Source organism: Cygnus olor, chromosome 18 (genome assembly GCF_009769625.2).
Source record: "Cygnus olor isolate bCygOlo1 chromosome 18, bCygOlo1.pri.v2, whole genome shotgun sequence".
NCBI classification, from domain to species: domain Eukaryota; kingdom Metazoa; phylum Chordata; class Aves; order Anseriformes; family Anatidae; genus Cygnus; species Cygnus olor.
This window is the reverse complement of record NC_049186.1, coordinates 7,908,213-7,927,734: the sequence shown is the minus strand read 5'-3', so window position 1 is coordinate 7,927,734 and position 19,522 is coordinate 7,908,213. Positions and strand designations below refer to the sequence as shown.

Below are 19,522 nucleotides of genomic sequence, written 5' to 3'. Positions count from 1 at the left end.
CTCGGTGCTGCAGGTAGAAGCCCTCACCTCTAAGGAACAGGGCTCACATTATGGCTCACGTAACCCTGAACCGCTTGTAAACAGCGATTAGAGCTCAGGAGAGGGTTCCGCAGACAAGCTGGCTGCTGGGAATGCTGCCCTTCACACTACAAAGGCTGTGCTGGAAGAGGAGGTCACATTAAGAAACACAGGGGAAGGAAGACTACAATAAAGGGAGTGTTGCACACACCCTTCTGTGGGCTGCCCCCTTCACCAAGTCATTCCCAGTACGCAGCTGAGCAGCCGGATGGAGCAAGAGCAAACCATCCCCATCGGCAGTATGTCTATCGCAAACAAGTTAAAAAAAATACCAAAACCCACCCAGTCCTGCCTGGTGTCAGTTGTTACAATTCAGTATCCATGCAAGAAGTAAAAGGCAATGGGTAACATGCTTTAGATGAAATCTCTCTGCCGAGTACGTACAATAAAGCATTTAATAAATCTTCATGTTCTTCCAAGAGGGGGGCTGAGGGGAGCACACTTCAAACAGAAATGGTGTTCAGCTTTTTGATGAATGCACCTCTGAATCTTATTTTGCCACTGAAAGCAAAGACTTTTAGATATCTCACATCTGTATTTCTGCAACAGATTACAAAACTTGCTTTTCTATTTTTTTCCCCTTAATCTTTGGCAGATCCTTTGCAAGTAGTCTAAGGCACCCAGCAATCCAGACACTGCAGAGTGAAAACCACTGTCACAGGAATGCAAAGACAGGAGGTTTTTTTTTTTTTTTTTTTTAAAAAAACTTCCCATGGCCCTATCCTCCATAAGGAGCAGGGCTGTAACAACACAGGGGACATCACTGTGTCAGCAGGATCCCCCTCTGATATAGCCCTATAGCCAAGGCTTTTGCTGCAAACAGAAAATTCACATCTAAATCTCGAAGAACAGAAATCCTCTAATTAGAGTCTTCCACCAGACTTAGCTAATGCTTCTGAACTCTAATTCACTCCATGCAAACCCTTTACGCTGCTATCCTGTTCACCCAAATAGGGGCTACCCACAGAAAAAACAGACAGGTAAAAGCAACCCCCCCCATCTAACTTCAAAATATGATACTCCCTTTATATATAAACAGCTATGAATACTCCCAATTTCATTAAATTACACCACAGTTAAACACAGATTTACATTCAACCAAAAAACAGCAAAAGACAAAAGATCTGCAACAGATGAAGAAATAAGAGAACACGTTTGCAGTAACAGGTAACTTTAAAAGCTAGTTTTAAAATAACTTTTACTGAGAAAGACTAATTTTCAACCAACTAATCGGCACCCACTACAGGGAAAAATAATGTTTCAGATACATCTGTGTTATAATGAATGACTGTCTGCAACACTAAAATTAATAAATAGCATTTTGATTTAAAGTGATACTATGAAAAAGAAATACTTCAGTACTATAGATTCCAGTTTTGAAAAAAAAAAAACCATTATCCTGCATCCCTTCTCTTCACAAAGGAGACCAGTTTTTGCACAGATTGCCCAAACAGAAATTTACAAGACAGCAGGTGCTCACTTTGTTATTTGCTATAGTCCAGAGAATAAATGTCAAACTGGTGGAGACTAAACATTTTTCCAACAACCAGACAGTGCAAGCTGGAAATAAAGAACTCAGATAAATTTATAAGGAACCATTTGTTGTTGTTTTGGGTTTTGTTTGTTAGCTTTCCACTATTACAAGATCCACAAGGATCTTGTAGTATCATGTTTAGAGCCATGGTCAGTCCAGCTTTGCTGAACCTGACCCCAGTTCTCACTGAAAAGCAATGCAAATTTTCAGATCTCTTCCATACTTCCATAGGCAGTATACAACACATATCGAGGTGACACCACTGGTTTCTAAAGACAGGTAAGGCTTGCCTTTCAACACATGCACAAAATTAAATCTTCTCATGTCACTTCTGTGTCACTTCTGTGTAGACCTCTCTGCCTGAGTTACACCACGTACGCATGGGAGCCACATTCGGTGTTCCACGCTCACATATACCTCCTTGCCCGCACACAGCCTACGCAAGTCTCAGATTGTTGCCCAACTACACGTGATATACTGATGCTAAATGCTGCAGAGTCATTTAAAGTAGGGATGCAAGAAGCACAACATTTGACCCTTGCTTCAGCCTGAGTCCACACCACATACTCACACAGGCCATCAAAAAATTAAGATAAAAGTCAGTGGAGACAAAACATTTTTAGAAGAACTACTATCACCTGGAAATTTCAGTTTTCCTAAAAATAATACAACCATGCGGAATTAATTTTTATTGAAATTGTGTACTTTATACTATTTGTCTTGGGTTTATTACAATAATACAAATCACAACAGCCATGTATATTGAAACAGTAGCTCACACCAATTAAAAAAAACCTTTCTTCATATGACAGTTTTAAAAGAGTCTTTAAAGGTCTTATAGGATTTATTAACCAAAAGGCTCCACTATAATAATTTTAACATTTAGCTCCAGACTAGCTTTAATATTTCAAAGCAGCATATTTGCCTCAACACTTTTATGACAACTTTAAATGATCGTTTTTATTTTCACGAGAAATGTTTTTAATCCTGTGTATTTTAAAGATTGCTCAAACACTAAAATCCACGACGATCCCTACAAAAAAAGATTGTCAGATTTTTATATGACAGCACAAAAAAATCCATTAATCTGACAATAAACCAGACTACTGTTAATTAAGCCACAGTACCTATCTGCAACAGGGGAAAAAAATCTTAAGAAATGGAATGAGCTCACCCTTCCAAAAAAAGGAGTTTAATCCAAACCTATTATTCTTAGGACAAGGTGGTATGGAGAAAAAAATACCTTCAAGCTAAGGTGCTTTATCCTACCCCAAGAGACCCGATTCCTTTTACAACCATACATAAGCATTCAGTTTTAGTGAGAAAAGTTTGTAACCCCCAGCTGCAAACAGCTCAGGGAAAAACCCAAAAATCAATGAAATGAAAGCAAGTCATGCAGGCAGATGATTACAAATAAATTCTGACAGGTGATCATTAAAAGCCTGGCACAAAACCAGCCTCCCTTAAAAAAAAGATGAGGACAGATTATCTGCTTTTAATTTTGTGTGCAGAAGTGACAGAAAATGGGGTAGCATACCCGCACTATTTATAAGAACTGGCTTGGGAAAATCAGGATAGATTTTTTTTTTTTTTTTTTTTAAATATTCCACTCTTGCCAACTCCAAATATATTTCAACTTTGGAAACCCTTACGAGTTATTGGTTAACTATGAAATGCCTTGAAATTGAAATACAAAAAGTAAAATCCACGTAACATGAGTAAATGAAATCCACGACTAAACACTAATCTGATGTGGGGCCAAAGAGTCTGTTGACAGGTTTGGGGTGTTTTGTGGGGTATTTTATTTCTTTTTAATGAGAAAGGAATGTTGTAGATTTTAAGACTTTTCCACTTCATCCTGCTCCGCAACTTTTGTCCTTCTATTTATTTATTTTGCCTCCTTATCAGATGATTCTGACAATGACTTCGCACGCTGAGCATGGCAAACGATCAAGCAGAAGGGAGAGGAGTGGTTTCCTGCTCCCAAGAGCACACTTTGCTCTAGCAAACCTTGTGTGAGCAGAAGAGCACAGTAAGTCACCCTTACACTTTTTTTTAAATAAAAAAAAAAGCAAAGCTCCATGTTTTCTAAACTTTCATGTTGACAGAACTCCCAAAACCACGATCTCAGCCATGCTGGTGTCAAGCCATAGCAGTTATTCTGGATTTGTGCTAGCCTCTAAAGGGATGATTTAAAGTGTTAATAAACAAATAAAAGACTTCCGCTGATACCAAACAGGTTGGAAACACATTATGACCAGAATTTGGCTCCATGATGCCTTGTTTTCCTACACCTTAAGCTAACTATAGAGGTAATTTATCAATGCTGGTCAGAGTTATACTTAGTTTATGCTGCTCTAACCAAGACTATAATGCATTTACAAAATTTAGTTCCTGCCCCACGTACTGTGGCAAATTTTACTGTGTTCAATACAGAATAAGATTGCAGCCAGAATTCCAAACAGGAAGCATTGTCTCTAAATTTCATCTTCAAAATAGTTACTCACACCAAGTCTCCTATGTTCTTGCATCAAATACTAGTCAAGAAAAGGAACACTCACTTTCATTGTCCTCCCTGTTCATTTAACACCACGGCATTTACACATTACTATTCTGCTTGTGTGCTTTTTACTTGCCAACAGCTAGGCTACCAATGAAGAAAAGGTGACAGGAGTTTCCTTGGAATTCCTGCAGCTTCTTGACACAATTTAACCAAAAATCCCTGTGGAGCAACTTAGCAGTATCTAGAGCTTTTTGGGTTTTTTTTTGCATGCAAATGAATCATACTGGCCCTCTCTAAACTGCCTGTCAACTGTACAGTGAGAAGTAACGGTCTACAGTGGGGAGGAAGGCTCACGCCAAAATCCATAGGAAGTTCTTAGGGCTGATTTACCTGGTCTGACCGGGCTCTGCATGCAGTTCTGCGACACCATGCCTGGATGGACTGAAGTAGAAGCCCTGCTGCTGAGGTCCATGACAGAAGGTGATGCTGAGGTAGCTTGCTGGAGACCTGGCTGGTGCGGGCTATGCTCGTGCTGGTTTGGACTGGGTGGAATGCCATTTTCTGAGAGGAATTCTTCCAGGTCCATGTATTCCAACTGGAAAGTGTCTCCATCATATGGCAGTGTCTTGTCCCATAATGTTGGGCCCAAGAAAGCTGACTGAGGGACTGTGGTACTGGTGCTGTCATCATCTAACTTCTTCTCTTTGTCTTTTTCTTTACCGAATGCTTAAACAAAATACATAATAAATATATAAGAACTGAGTAATGAAAATATCACTGCTACTACTTATTTTTCCTGCACTCTTAGGAAACGTAGAAAATGAATACCTGCTTGCAAAAATAACTCCCTTGATTCACTCTGGTTAGGAGAGAATAGAAGTCACGTCAACTGAGCACCTCTGCAGAATCCAGCCTTCCCCCTGCTTTTAGTTAACAATTCCATTGCGTGCATGGATTTGAACGTCAGCTTCAATAAATACTAATGGACTTAAAAGCAAGCATTTGAGCTAAAACAAGCTGGAAGACATTGCTATATACTGCTGAAAAGGAATAGTCTTGACCTCAACCTTAGGTATTTATTATCTTGTCACGCTTTAAAAAAAATAATTAAGGCCCTAGCCTTGCTAGTCCTTACACAAGCAAAGTAGCTGTCAAATTAAATATCTGTTTTGCTTGCTTTGCCTGCCACATACTAAGCAGTAAGTTACAAAATAACGTATTATTTAGATAAATGATGATGCTGTTAATCTTACTAATATTTTAGCATCACTAAGCAAAAAATTCAAGGGTAGAACGAAAGCATAAATAAAAGTTAAAATCACGTTTCCTACCTATCCCTACAACAACACCCAGTGACTCCAACAAACGGTTTTAAGGGAAACACGGGATTTCTCCCAAATATTTGCAAGTCTTTAAACAGCTAAAGCCTCCTGCCCCCCGCCGTGCCTCGGCACCCCCCTGACCACCGCCAGCAGCCCCGGGCAGCCCTCGCAGGGGCTCGGCGAGCAGGACGGTGCCTCGGGCCCTCACCGGGAGCGGCCCGTTACCTCACCGCCGGGGGGGGGACGCACAAAATGAGGATAAAACCGGCGATATGGGGGCGGGGGCCGCCATTTCGGGGCGCCTGCCCCTCCGTGGGGCTGGGGGGAGGGGGGTCGGGGCTGCCGGGGAAAGCCTCACCGTCATCGTGAGCGAGCGGCAGCTTGAGCGGGTTTTCCAGCAGGGACTTGAGCACCCCGTAGGTGGGAGGCAGGAACGGGGGGGTCAGCGGGAGCGGCCGCGACATGGTGGGCTCTGCCTCTGCGGCGGCTCCTTCCCCTTCGGCTGGCGGAGCGGCTGCTGGACGGGAGCGGGGGGGGGGGGGGAGCCGGGGGGAGCCGGGCCGGGCCTCGGGGCGCCTGCAGGCCGCCGGAGCAGGGGAGCGGGAGAGGCGCCTCCGCCGCGCAGCGCCCTACCTCCCTCCCGCAGCGCCCTGCCTGCCGCCCTCCTGCCGCCCGCCCGCCGCCCGCTCTGCGCCGCGCGCCCCGGCCGCGCGCCCATGTGCAGGCGCTGCCGCCGCTGACGTCAGGCGCGCCGCGGCCACGCCATTGGTGCGGGGGGACAGGCGGGCGGCCACGCCCCGCTTTAATGGACCCGCCCCCTCCCGGTGGCCCCTCCCCCTCGTTGTGGCCCCACCCCCTCGTGGTGGCCCCCGCCCCTCGAGGGGTGTAACCCCCCCTCCTTCCCCCCGCCCAGCGGCACGCGGCGGGGCGGGGCGGGGCGGGGCGGTTTCCCTGGTAACCGTTTCGCGGCCTCCCAACGGCCGGCCCCGCGCGGCGCTGAGGGAACCGGCGGCGGCACCCCCGCTTGGGTAACCCCCCCACCGCCCTGCCGGGATTCGGGCGCTGCCCGTTCCGTCAGCTAGGGCCTCTGCGGCCGCCCTGCAGGGATATTAGACCTCCCCAGCCTCCCACCGGAGGCCCCACAGAGCTCCCTCGCCGGTAGCGCGGGAGGAAAGTGGTGTTGGCCCGCAGCCGGGGGGTACCGGCTGTGAAGGAGCTTTCCACCCGGCACGGAGAGGCAGAACGGGGTAACAGCACAGCAATGTGTGTGGTACCTGGGCAGGAAAACGAGCAGGGGGTTATTAAGTGATTGTACACATTCCGGCGGTGCCCCAGATGGCCAAATTGCTAGTTACTGAGAGCCTCTAATTACAAAAGTACAGAGCGAGGGACGTAAAGAGGGCAATGATTGGCAAGCCATGTGTAGACGTGGTGCACAATGCTTTTTTGTGCAGTATAAAGAAAAAAATAGGTTTAGGAGATTTGGTAGGCAACAGAGAGTAAACAGAAATAGAAGATGTAAAAGTAATAAGGATATTGGGTAATGCCAGTAACAAGCAAGATTAGCTAGGGATGTAATGAAAGCTCGGCTTGGGCAGAATTACTGAAGTTTTTACGGCTGTTGATGTAACTGACATTTCAGACAAAATATACCCAGAGAAGTAGCATTTTCAATGAAATCAAATGACATGAAAACCGTACTGTTTCACCACTTGGCATTGAACAGGATAAACTATGTTTAGATCTGTGCAAGCACAGAACAAGAAGCGACAAGACATGCTGAGGACCAAACAGAATTACAGACCGTGCAGGAGCTGGGAATTTCCTGGCTGAAGAAGCTCTAACAACACTTTCCAATACATGGACCAGCCAGAAAAACTGAGAAAAGTACCCAAGTACTGGTGGTGCTGGAGCTGTGCTCTTCAATTTCGCACTGTAACAGGAGCAGTGATTTAACTCCAGTCTTGCCACACAGGCAGGTTTCATTCCAACCAGCCTCAATTCGCAGGCTCTCAGGACACCGAGTGGACTGTGGGCAGGTACCTGCCCTTTGGTGATCGATGGCTGCACCTTCTCAAGGGCTCAAGGGGCCCACCGCTCATTCGTGCTATTTCAGCCCCTGGCTTACCCCTCACACCACACCCCAGGTCAGGCCAACACAACCCAGACCCATCTAATTGCACGCTAACTGGAATTCTATGTTTTCCAACCTGTCAAATGTACAACTTGGTGTGTATTCTTAGCATTCATGCAGAGCAAGTTTATGGTTTGTGAAGGACCATGACAGCCATTTAGTTTTTGTATAGAAGGCACCTTGACTGGTCCCCAACTGGAAAACCAAAAACCCTCAGCCAACGTTTATGATTGTGCCCTTGGTGTTTCCATCACAGAAATGTGATCAGATTCACGGCGCAAAGATCAAATTTTTCGAACTGCATACATGTAAGTTAATATATCACTTTCCGAGATTTTTTTTTTTATTTAATTATCCTCTAGCAAAGACAATTTGAAAAGACCACTTAAGCTGCAAACACCGCCACATGGGGGGCGTCCTTCCACCTCCACACCAGGACCCGACACCAGTGCCTCAGGCACTCCAGCGGTGTTGGGGGCACACACGGACTTCAGCGGCAGTGCAGCAGCTGATGCAGGCTTTGTTTTTTGTGCTTTTTGTTTTTTTTTTTTTCCCTTGTTTTTTCTCAGCAGGGAGTCTCACAAACGGGCACGTGCGGTCCCGCCGCCCCAACGTCCGCCCCCCTCACGCGGCGGTACCGGGAAGGGGGGGGGAGTAAGAGGGGGGAGCGGAGGGAGGGGGCCGTTAGGCGCGCGCGGCCTGACCTACTTTGGGCCAATGGCAGGGCGCGGCGAGCCTGGAACGGCCGCAACGGCCGCGCCCCGCCCCGCCCCCCGCCTCGCGCCTCGCCTCAGGTCACCTCGCGCGGCCCCGGCCACTGAGGCGGCGGCGCGGGCACGCGCACGGCCCCTGAGGGGCCCCGGCCCCGCCGCGTGCTGCCGCCTCCTGAGGGAAGGGCCCCCGAGGCAGGGGGAGGAGGTGCACGGAGGAGTGGGAAAGCCTACGTACATATTCAGCCTCTTGGAGCTCTGATGTGCCCGAAAGCAGCGAAACAGCCCGGTGTCAGCCTCGGTGTTACATCTCCCCCTGGGCGGCTGGCACGTTACTCAGGTTCACAAAAAGCGCCGCGCCTGGCTGCCCTCACCGACACCAGAGCTGAAAACCAGCAGCCTCCGGAGGGAGCAAAGCCTGTCCCACGCTCCCGGCAGCATCACGAGGGCTCTTGAAGGGGCCCCTGCTTGGCTGCCCTAGCCAAGGCCCTCCCCAGTCCTTACAGCCTCCCGTCCTTCAGTGCTTCCACTGCCGTTTGCTGCCCACGTGGCATGCAGCTGAGCGAGCTGTTGTGGCACCTCGCACGAGGAAGAACCGTGATCTGCCCCCACCTTTTTAAGATTTTTTTTTTTTTTTTCTAAGACTTAATTGAATGTAGGAGAGACAGGTTTGGAACTGCTTTGGGGTGATGGCAGAGGAACTTAAGTAATCTGAGGTGGTTCCAAAAGACATTCCAGTTCTCAGAAAAATAAGAATTACTAGTCGCTGCTTACGTGCTCTGAGTTGAAAGATTAATAATTTTCTCTGCCAACATTTACAGTCAGCCCGTACCATGACAGTAGATCAAATACATGTACATGCCTGGGCAGCTGACCTGGTTTGAACCCAGCAAGCGTTACTCTCAATGATGACTGCATTTTTGGAACAAATACTTTGCTATGCTTTTTAAAGCAACCGTAACCTTGTAAAGCATTAACCAGCCTCCCAAGCCTGTTTCAAGTGCCTGGTGCCTTGGGGGATTATTTAAACCCAGTAGGTGTAACCAACCAGTTAAATGAGATGACAGAGCTGGACAAAGACAAGTGATAAAGTAGTAGCTGGCCTGTTTTGCAGTCGGACATTTCTCTGCATAAGGACAACTCCCAGCTGGTGCCAATGGGAGAAACAACTCGATCCTTCCATTTATTCCTCTGCATTCCATTCCTATTCCTTTCTCACTTTTGGCTTGCATGCAGCAGGAAGACAGTTAGAAATAGCTGTTCCTACATGCTCAGGCTGTTTGATTTTGGAAGTTGGCGCTGGTTTTACTGGAGATGGAAGAGCACCCACAAGCAGAGAATAAAACAGGCAGAGCTGGAAAAGGAGGAAGGAGTGAAAGGTGCAGGAGCTGAGCATCTCCTCCTTATTCACAGTTTCTATTGAAGCCAGTGACCCAGATTTCTCTGACTTCAAATGGCTGTTTTCAGTGAGCTTGCCAGAGGCATGGTGCTGGGGAAGGTCAGGCAGAATTTAGCCAGAAGTATTCTGCATGCATAGGCTTATCGGATCTGGATCTGTAAAATTTGATACCAAACACCCTGTACCAGACCAGTACTCCCTGGGGTCCAGTCCTGCAAGGCCCCTGCCCTGAGCCTGGGACTCCTGTCTGTCCTGTACTTCTGCACTCAGTTCTGCAATACTCGGCTCACTCCTGGGTTTCCCCTCTTCAAAATAATAATAATAATAAAAAAAAGCAGAGAACCCAAACCAGTTTTAATCCCATGGTATTATTAAAACCCCAGAAATACAGTAAACCTCGCTTCTTTGGCAGGGAAGCCTGATCTGCAGGACTTTTCCCAGTTTTACAACAGACAGCAATCAAGCTTGCAAACAAAGGCATTAAGTCATGATACGTCTCATTAGGAAAGATGAGTTTTTTTTTTTTTTAAATGTACTCCCACTTTCAGTTACATGCAGCAATGGAAAAGGTTCTCAATATCAATGTCAGGCTGCAGCACCCTTCCTTAAATTTTATACTCATGTCTCTCTTATGGCCCATTTTATTTTTTAAATCTCTTACGAGATATTTAAGTTGGAATCCAGTTGTTATCTCAGTATCAGAATATATACATTAAATATGTTTAATAGCAGCATAGCAGGTTCCTGTATTTTTGGAAACCTACTTTTGCAAATGCCATAATGCAGAGATGAACAATGAACACCATTTTAAGACAAAAATGTACCCTGGATCCTGTGCATGTATCACCATACTTTGACAGAGCAATTCTGATTAGATTGCTAAAGATTACAGTTTAAAAGGGCTTGGGGAAAAAAAAAAGTATTAGTAACTTGTTTTTTTTTTTAAATGTATTTCCAAACATAGAATCAGCTTTACTGATGCTCACTGAGCATCCAAAATCTGTGCTTCAGTCATATGCTTCAGTGTTTATCAAAAGAAGAGGAGGTATTTTCCCATAATCATTTGTTGGCTCTGCCTCAGCAGCATCCAGGGCTGCCGCTTGCTGTGACGCAGGATGGAGCAGCAGCGCACCAGGAATTGTGCTGAGTGCAAAGAGCAGATGCTGGGCACCATGAGTCCTCCTACCTCTCCCTTCAGCTGTAGTCAGCAGCCCCCTGCAGAAGTCCTGCTGCCCATACATTCTTTTAGAAGAGTGGATGAATTACTCGCATCTCCCTTAAGGGCGGATGTGTATGGAAAAGATGTACATTAAAAGAGATGTGTAGTAGTTGCCATTTCAAACATGTTCAGCTTTTGTAAATTGTTTTCATGCATTTTAGTGAAATGTATAAGTTAAATAAAAACAATGATAGCTGACAGCTGCATCATATAAACCCTAAATATTCATACAGACAAGAAAACATAGAAAGATTGCTTGCTTGTTTCTTTATTCTGCCTTTGACTTTTTTTTTTTTTTAAGACTCATGTTTTCTTTTAAAATTATCTGCCCTATCTGCAGAAATGTAGATGCATAATTGACTATATTTGGACTAAAGATGTTCTTGCTTGTATGTTTTCCTGGTCAGGCACTTAGACTATAAGCTATACTGAAAGCCTCAGGCAGAAACCTATCCTGACATATCCATCAGACATAACTAGTGTCATATTAGAACAGTTCTCTATTAATTTTTTCCCATTCACTTTTTAAATCTTTAAAAAAAATATTTAAACTAATTAATTGCCTTGCAGAGTAAGTTGTTCATGAAGGCTCACAATTAGCATTTTCATAGGCAGTGGTGTTTGTTTATTTTTTAATGCCAAAAGGCATAAGCATACTTACAGCCATCTGACAGCGTGCATGCAAGGAAATAAAGATGTCCTCCTGTATTTTCCCTTAAATGGCTTATGACCTGAAGAATACGTTATTTTGATTGGCATAAAAAAGAAGGGAGTGATCTTATTTTTACTGTTTGCTATAGTTGTTTCAAACTTATCAAAGGAAGAAATAGAGAGGCTTTTTAGATGGCTGCTTGCCAACATCACTAATCAGAATTTTAATGAGATTTTTTCTTTTTGAGTCCTAAATTAGGTCTAATTAACGATATGTAAAGCAAATATACAATGCCATAAAGGGGATGCAGCCTGCTGTCTCTTATATACGATGTGTTTCAATCTCTTCACAAATAGAATTGTTCAGCAAAATACACATTTTTATGCTGCTTAAATATATGCAGGTTTTTCTTTACTGTTATGCATTAATTAACAAATTGCCTTTAGAAAATAAGGTCCTATACTTTCATAATAACTTTGAAGTCTCTGAAGGGGAATAACGCGAGTGCTTATGGCTGAAGCCCTCTCTGATTGCCACTCACTTTGACAGACTCCTGAAAGCTGCTGTACAACACATGCTGCAGTCACAATGACAGGGTAAGCTGTTCCCTTTTACTTCCCTTAAGTACTCCATTTGCCATCATCACATCTTTGGATGGACCATGTGTTCTTTGTGGGCTGGATAACTAGCCTGCAGCTACCATTTCCCAACCTTCACAAAAGGCAGTTATGTTTAGTCTACACACAGTTTTCCTCCGAGCATTTAGGACAGAAAATGATTAACAACTACAAAACATCATCCTCAAAACACAGCATTGTTTCTTCCCCAGCAAAGTATATATTGCGCAAAGAAAGAGGAATAAACCAAAATGACATTTCTCTTTCCCCCTTGCAAGATTTTCTTGTTACTTACAGTTCCCTCCTGGACTGACTTACCTGAAACACACAAAACATTTTTAAAAAGGGAAGCATCTTTAATTAGAGTTGCTCATATGCTGCTTAATGCAATTAAACACCTAAAAGTATGGAATTACAACATCTGCTTAAACAGAGCATTTTATTCACAAACTGAGACCATTAAACAGGAAGTCTCTTGCAAAGTCTTTTTCCAAATTTCATGTTTAGTAAACAAATCTCATTTCTGTATCCCTCTTAAGTCCATATCATTTCTGATTCATTTGGCTCGTGAAACTAAAGATGATTTGCAGCAGTAACAATGGGGGTAAAAAAAAACAAACAACAAACCAAACCAAACCAAACAAACAAACACAACACCACCACCAAACATGCTAGAGCACAGTGGAATAGAATTAAAAAAAACCCAAGCAGCCCCCCTTGCTCAAACTCCAAGTCACCAGCTCAAGTGGTATTGGGTTGAAGTGCTCAGAACACTTGGGCAGAAAAGTGCTTTAAGGGTTGCTCTGGACCAGGTCTATCTGGAAAGCCGCAGGTAGAGTTTATGGTAGTTGGCAGTATCTGTAGTTAATAAGGATAGTCTATCAAGTGCCCATTGTCTTTGAACGAACATCAGACACATTCTAAGTAAGCTTAAATAGCCATTTCAAACATGTATTTCTTGAAGTGTGTAAATAAATATATTCACAGCAATTTTAAGGAAGGAGCCAAACCACAGGACAGAGCGAGCCAGAATCATTTTGCATCTGTTACAACACTCAGGATAATGTTTTGGTTGATTTATAGTGGAAATATTTGTTTTTCAGCTGGAATTTTGGTAACTCAGAACAGATGTTCACAGCAATGTTGGAATACTGTCTACCCATCCTTCGCTGTTGAATCAAATGCTGTTACACATTTAAACTAACCAAGGTTAGGGTAACCTGAAATCTAATACACTGTTAAGTTACTAATCTTAGGAAAGGTACATAGTAAGGGAGGTGCTGATGGAATCCAAAACAATTATTTTTCAATTTTATTAGAATCACAGGGCATACAATGACGCATGCAGAAAATTAATAGATCTATTAGATTTTATCTGGTTTGTGAATGTGGATGGAGAAGCGCTTGTCTATCAATTTAATATTTTTTTTCCAAACTTTGTAGTGTTGAACCAACTCATCCTCCTGACTTTCTTCCACCCCCACTAAGCTAGGGAACGTTTCTTAAGGAGAGAGAAGCAGGTTCCCATAATGAAAAAGTTATTTATTTCTTCTAAAGAATTGGCTAATTGTCTTTCAAATCACTAAGAATTCAGTATATTATTAAAAATCCTATTCGTATTACCTGAAGACCTCTGACTACAGAACAGACACAAGTACAGTCCTCTCTTCCCCACTGGAGTTACTCACATCCCTCAGCATTTTGACAGAGAAGGAGAGGGAGGCCGTGTCCGTGCTCATTAAGCTAGGTGGGTAGGCAACTTGATCTGAAACCAACTGACATCTCTGCATTTGCTTCAGTGGCACTGAGCTCAGAAGTGAACAGCACTTCTCCCATTTTGGATGCCTTTTTTTCCACCCCCTCTTTTTTTTTTTTTTTTTCCCTTTCCCCTGTGGAGGCCAGACAAATAGCATCCAAAGCTATTCGCTGATGTGAATTCCAGATTGTCAGTGGAGTTGTGCCTGATGCCTTTACCTTACCAGGGCTGTTGTTTCTTCTAGGAACTTTCAGCTTCTCTGTTGCAACATTCTTGCTTCCCAGGAAAGATCCACATAAGCTGGCATGCAGCTATTTAATGGCTATCCCATTTGCAGCTACGTTTCTTTCCAGGTGGCATCACTATATTCCTAACAGCTGAAAGCATTAATGATGTCAGAGGGGATTCAGTTACTCAGTTCTATGCGGAGCAAATGCTTTTAATTGCAGTTACTGCATTAAGCTCTTGAAGACGTACACAAAGAGGCTCCCGTGCTCATCTGATGCACAGACAGCAACGCCTGATAATGCCCAGCCCAGGGAGGGCTGCGTGCTGCCAGGGGTACGGTGCCCGGTTCTCAGCCCTGAGTGCTTCCAGCAGAGAACAGGAGAGGCAGAGCACACCCAGCACAGCTTTTGTTGGGCCGCAGCTGTTTTGCACCTGGGCCTCGTCCTCCTCTGAGCTATCCATCACCGTGTGCCGTTAGCGTTTGGAAGAACTGGAATCTCAGCACAAGACTGTTGTGCAAGTGCAGTACAAATGCAGATTTTACTAGGATATATTCTCTGCAAGCAACTTAGAATTTGTAGCGGTGACATGAGTCACCTCCGTAGATACCATGGATACAGCGTTTCACGCGGTAATTCCATTAGGTACGCTCGGTACACTCAGCTTGTCACAACACTTTGCGCTGGCACTTGTAGGACCGAGTGTTGCCCGTTCTGCTCCTTCAGACTCTTCTTCCCCTGTCCTGGCCAGAACCAAAGCCAAAGGGCACTTGAAATGTCTCCATGGCCGCAAAGCCTCCATGCAACAGCAGCAAAAATCCCACTGCTGCAAGCTTCTAGGCAAGCTTTTTAGAATATTTCTGTATTTTGCTCAGACATCCAACACCATTATTTTTTTCTTGGTCATTATCTAACTGACTTGCCAACTGTTATATTATGTGATTTCTTCCTTGGAAAAGCTGTCCCTTCTGTGAGCAGTGCCATATTGTCTCATTATTTGAAATTTGCTTGAGCAGTAGGCTTTAGACCTGGGCATCCATGGGCTCTCAGCTATCTGCATCCTGTGCCCTGGTCATAGGTTTAAGAAACAGAGTCATCCTTGGTCTGCTTATAATCCATTACACTGGGGTTTTAACCTCAGAGACTAGGAAACAAAACTGTCTGTAAGTGAGAAAGTCTTTTGGAAACCAGAATGGAAACAAAGCCCAGCATTTTCAAATCAGGTGACAAGGCCAGAGCATCAAATTACAGTCAAGGAAGAATGGAGCTTGACCTGCAGGAATCAGGCTGCCACTGAGGAATGTAGATAGTTTTGAAAGGACACCAGATCCAGAATGCTTGTGTAGGAAACTGGCACAAGTGCATCTAGGAGGTACTAGGCATTTATGGAGGGGGATGCAGAGCAGTAACATACACCTGCTATGGGTTTCCCTAGAGCTACAGGGCCCCTCAAGAAGGAGATCCTAATGGGGTGGGTAGAAGCATGCCACAGCTCTGAAAGGTGCAGGAAGATCTCAAGAGCAGCAGCCCAGGTGAATATTTGCAGGAGTTAGCTATGTGATTTCATGTATAAATAAGGTAACAAGGTCTGTTGTGACACTGACAGATTGCAAGCCTCTTGGACACATCAGCCGGGTACGTGTTTCTAGCAATGAGCTCTGCAGCAGTACGTTATATTTGCCTGCACCTCACACAAGCACCCTCTTGTTGCTCTCTCAAGCCCTGTTAATGCGTGGTTCAGAGGCAGGGAGATGGCAGCTGCTTAGCACCCGAGCTGGTATTGATCTTGGGCGCTACAGGTTGCTGCACTTTGCTAGCACAGACAAATTGTCTGATAACTGCTCCTCGCAGGAAACCTGAACCAAGAGCCCTGCCAGGGCAAGAGGGTTCGATCCTGCCAGGCATTGAACACTTCTCCTGGGCTGAGCCATCCTCAGCCCATCAGAGGGAGGTGGAAGCACTCCCTATGCCGTGGGTCAGATGACTTGAAAAGGAAATCTGTGCAAGATACTGCCCATAAGAAAGCACTGATTGCTCGGGGTTACTGGTAGGTAAGCCTGGTTTACTTATGAGTTGCACCGAGGTCCTTTGGAAGCCAGTCAAAGGCAAGATTATGGTGAGATTAGTAGCTCATAAGTAATCTCTGCTGAAACAGTTCACTCTCACTGGGCTGTTGAAGTTTCTCTGGTACTGTACCTCACTGCCACGCAGACGGGTTTTTAAAATCAAAGACATCTGTGGAAACACTGTGTTTCTGCCATACAGGTCAGAAAAGGATCCGTCTTTTCTGAATAGGTAACACTGGCTTTATTATAAATATGAACTTTCCTGTCCTCTAAAGTTGCTTGTAAATTTTAATAGGAAGTAAAATACCCATGAGTTCCTGGGGTAGGATTTTGTAGCTCTAACACACGTTGCAGTTACAGATGCGAAACTTTGCACTTTTGGTTCATTCAGAGAGCACATATTTCAGCACTCAGAGACACCCTTATGATTGGGAAATCAGCACAGACAGCACCAATGAGAATCTACAAATCAACTGCCGAAAAAAAAGATAATTTTAAGCTTTCCATTTTTATGCTAGATAACAGGAGGTGTGATTTTTTCCCAATATTTGGAGGAGTTCCTCTCAAAATTACAAAACGCTGTCTGATTTCTCTGTCTGATTTCTCTCGTCTCCAGGCGGCAGGTGCTGCAGGGCAGGAGCTGTTGGGCCCTGGCAGGAGGACGTGGCACCGAGCTCCACGTGGCCCCCAACAGCCCAGACCTATTGGCCCCGCACACCCAGAGCTGGGGCCTCCCCAAGGTCTCTTCGCTTTCATTCAGGCATCGGGTTTCTTTCTGCTCCAATAGCTGCCATTCCCTGCTGCACACAGAGATGTCAGCCAGGTTTCCTACAGCAGAATTTTGCTCTGCATGAAAGTTTTCCATGTTTCCCTGTCCCTTGGCTTTTTGGTCCCTGTCTTACAGCTGCTCATGCGGCTGCATAAAGATCAGAACAGCCTGGTGCCAAGTGAACCCACAGCGGTATGCTCACGGGGTTGTTCAAGAGGCAAGCTTTTGCCTGAGCACTGGGATCATACCAAACTAATCAGGTTTAGCGACTTCGTGTGCCTTGCTGTTTGCACAGTGAGGGCAACGTTTGCTTGCCTCACGCTCTGCAGACGAACTGGGGTGTCCTCACGAGTCCTGGCCTTGCTGTGAATGCAGCAGGGGCTGCCCTGGAGACCCTGAGCCACTGCCGGGGTGGCCCCAGGGGAAGCCTGCCAGCAGCCGTCATCTTCTCTGCACTCTGAATCACGAACAAATATCCAGAAAGGGGGAGCCTGCTTGTGACCTGGATTCAAGAGGCTTCAATGTTAATCCCCCCTCCCTCCCAAAACTGCATGAACTGGGGCTATCATGGCTGAGATTCTTATCCAGAATCCGCATGTAGATTAAAAAAAAATCTTGTCAGAGAAACTTGCAAGAAAATCTGATAGGCAGTAGTCACTAGTGGTAATTACCGTGCTTTCATCTGTAGCTGTCATTGCACTGTAAAAAGTGGCTGTTATTCTCATTTTAGAGAAGAAACAGATGTTCTAGGGAATTCTGAATAGATTAATACAGAAGTTGCATGCCTAAAAGGTCTTCTAGAAAATCTCATCATTACCACATGGCTGATTTTGTTCAGTGCATCCAGGAGTTCAGCAGATTTGCTGCTTGTGCTTTGCTTTGCTTCTGTTCTCTTCTAATTTGCCTTAAAGCAATAGTTTTAGTTTGGAGTTTTCATTTTACTCTCATTCTGGGGAAGAGGAAAAGCTGAAATGATACCAGCTATCAGCACTTTCTTTTCAAGGCAAACTTTCAGGTAGGGATTTGTTTGAAAGTTCTTGAGGTTTAATTTGGTTTTGTGATCAAGAGACACAGAAGTCGCATTTGTGCAATCCAATTAGGCTCCAGCCCTGGCAGGGACATGGCATAATGCACGTACGTCCAGCTGACTCGCTGTCCTTCCCTGCTCTCAAAACCTTCAGCCTCCATGGCAGAGCTGAGCTTCTTATCACAGGTACTTGAGATTACTGCAGACTCAATTTTCCTGTTCGGGAGGTGCCAGAGATGCAGTTTTTCCCTTGGAAACATGGTAGGTGACAGGGAAAAAGGAGAGCTGCAGATAGATGTTGCATTGGCATCAGCACCATGAATAACTACTAAAGGCAGTCAGTACTGAAAGTGTTCAGGAGGCTGTGCAGTGCTCTTGGTGTTTACAAGGAATTAGAAGCATTTCTGTGGTATCTCTGCTCACCTCTACTCATTTAAGGCTCCCGCCCAGAATCAGAATCTGTCACTACCTATGCTTTTTTTGGAATGTGCACTCTCCACTATGAAAAGCTGAAAGGTGTTAGAGCAAGGAGGAGCGTACCTGGTAATGTCCCTCTCTCAGGAACCAGACCTCACGTGCTGCGGGTTCAAGGATGAGATGCCCTGAACAAGGATGAGATGGCTGCATGCCATGGTCTGCACTCCCAGCTGCACCCAGTGCCCCGACTTGCCATTCCAATTTGGCTATAGCAGCCAAAATTTCTCCCTACTTGGAGAGCAGCAGTTTCTCCCAGCCACACCAGAAACCACACTGCTAATTACCCTGCTGTGCTGCTCACCTCTGAGCGAAGTAGTTGTCCCTCGCGTGGGAGAGTCCTCTTGTAGAACCCTCTTGTGCTGTGGCAAAACTTGATTCCTGCAGGGTAAGTAGTTTTCTTGTAAGAGGGAAACTATATTTTCTGAACATGCTGAAGTTATTAAGGCCTTTTCCCTTACTTCCCTGACACTGTATTCACTTTTAAGTAGGTTAATTTGTGTAGAGGTAACAGTCATGACAAGCGATGATAACAAACCTTGACTGAAATAAACGTCAGAGTTTTGTAGTGAACATCTCCGAGCACAGCAGTGAAATACTTCTCGGTTATCTTCAGCCAGCCACAGGACTTCCCACTTGGTGTGCATCTACTGCTGATTTCTGTTTTTTATATCATTTACTGCAGGGACCTAAATGGTTATTGGAACACCGTAGCCCATATTACTGTGCTACTTTCGTGCTGCTTCAGCAGGTAAAATCAGAACTAGTTAAGCGCATACATATTTTTGAGAACTTAGGTTGAAGTGACACTACATGAACAAGATGAGATTAATTGCATCCACACATTTGCCTTTAACAAGATGATTCCTTTTAGCTGCATCTTCCAAATAGCCAACAACAAGACAGTCATTCTTTAACACAGTGGGTGTCCTATTTCCTGTTTCTCCGCATCTTTATCATTTACAACACTTCTGTAGTTAATTTGAAGGAACAGTATGTTCTGAGAGTGACAGGCAGCTTTCTTAATGGGCTCGT

At 44.9% G+C, this 19,522-nt stretch overlaps 1 protein-coding gene and 1 long non-coding RNA gene across 6 annotated transcripts in view; one reads left to right on the top strand and one right to left on the bottom strand.

Moving 5' to 3' along the window:
* The window catches only part of HLF (HLF transcription factor, PAR bZIP family member), a 35,829-nt gene extending 29,707 nt beyond the window's left edge, over positions 1 to 6,122 (bottom strand). Inside the window, exons 1-2 of one of the 4 annotated variants that reach the window (XM_040530350.1) lie at positions 5,796 to 6,122; positions 4,506 to 4,841 (exon numbers count right to left, since the gene is read on the bottom strand). In XM_040530350.1, coding sequence (XP_040386284.1) covers positions 4,506 to 4,841; positions 5,796 to 5,901 — 442 coding nt within the window. In that variant the 5' untranslated portion in view covers positions 5,902 to 6,122. The remainder of the gene's footprint in view (positions 1 to 4,505; positions 4,842 to 5,795) is intronic. The other 3 variants (XM_040530348.1, XM_040530351.1, XM_040530349.1) reach the window with 3 other exon arrangements.
* Positions 6,123 to 6,409: 287 nt separating this feature from the next.
* The window catches only part of LOC121079915, a 60,732-nt gene continuing 47,619 nt past the window's right edge, over positions 6,410 to 19,522 (top strand). For both annotated transcript variants that reach the window (XR_005825215.1, XR_005825213.1), the window contains exon 1: positions 6,410 to 7,879. This is a non-coding gene — a long non-coding RNA (uncharacterized LOC121079915). The remainder of the gene's footprint in view (positions 7,880 to 19,522) is intronic.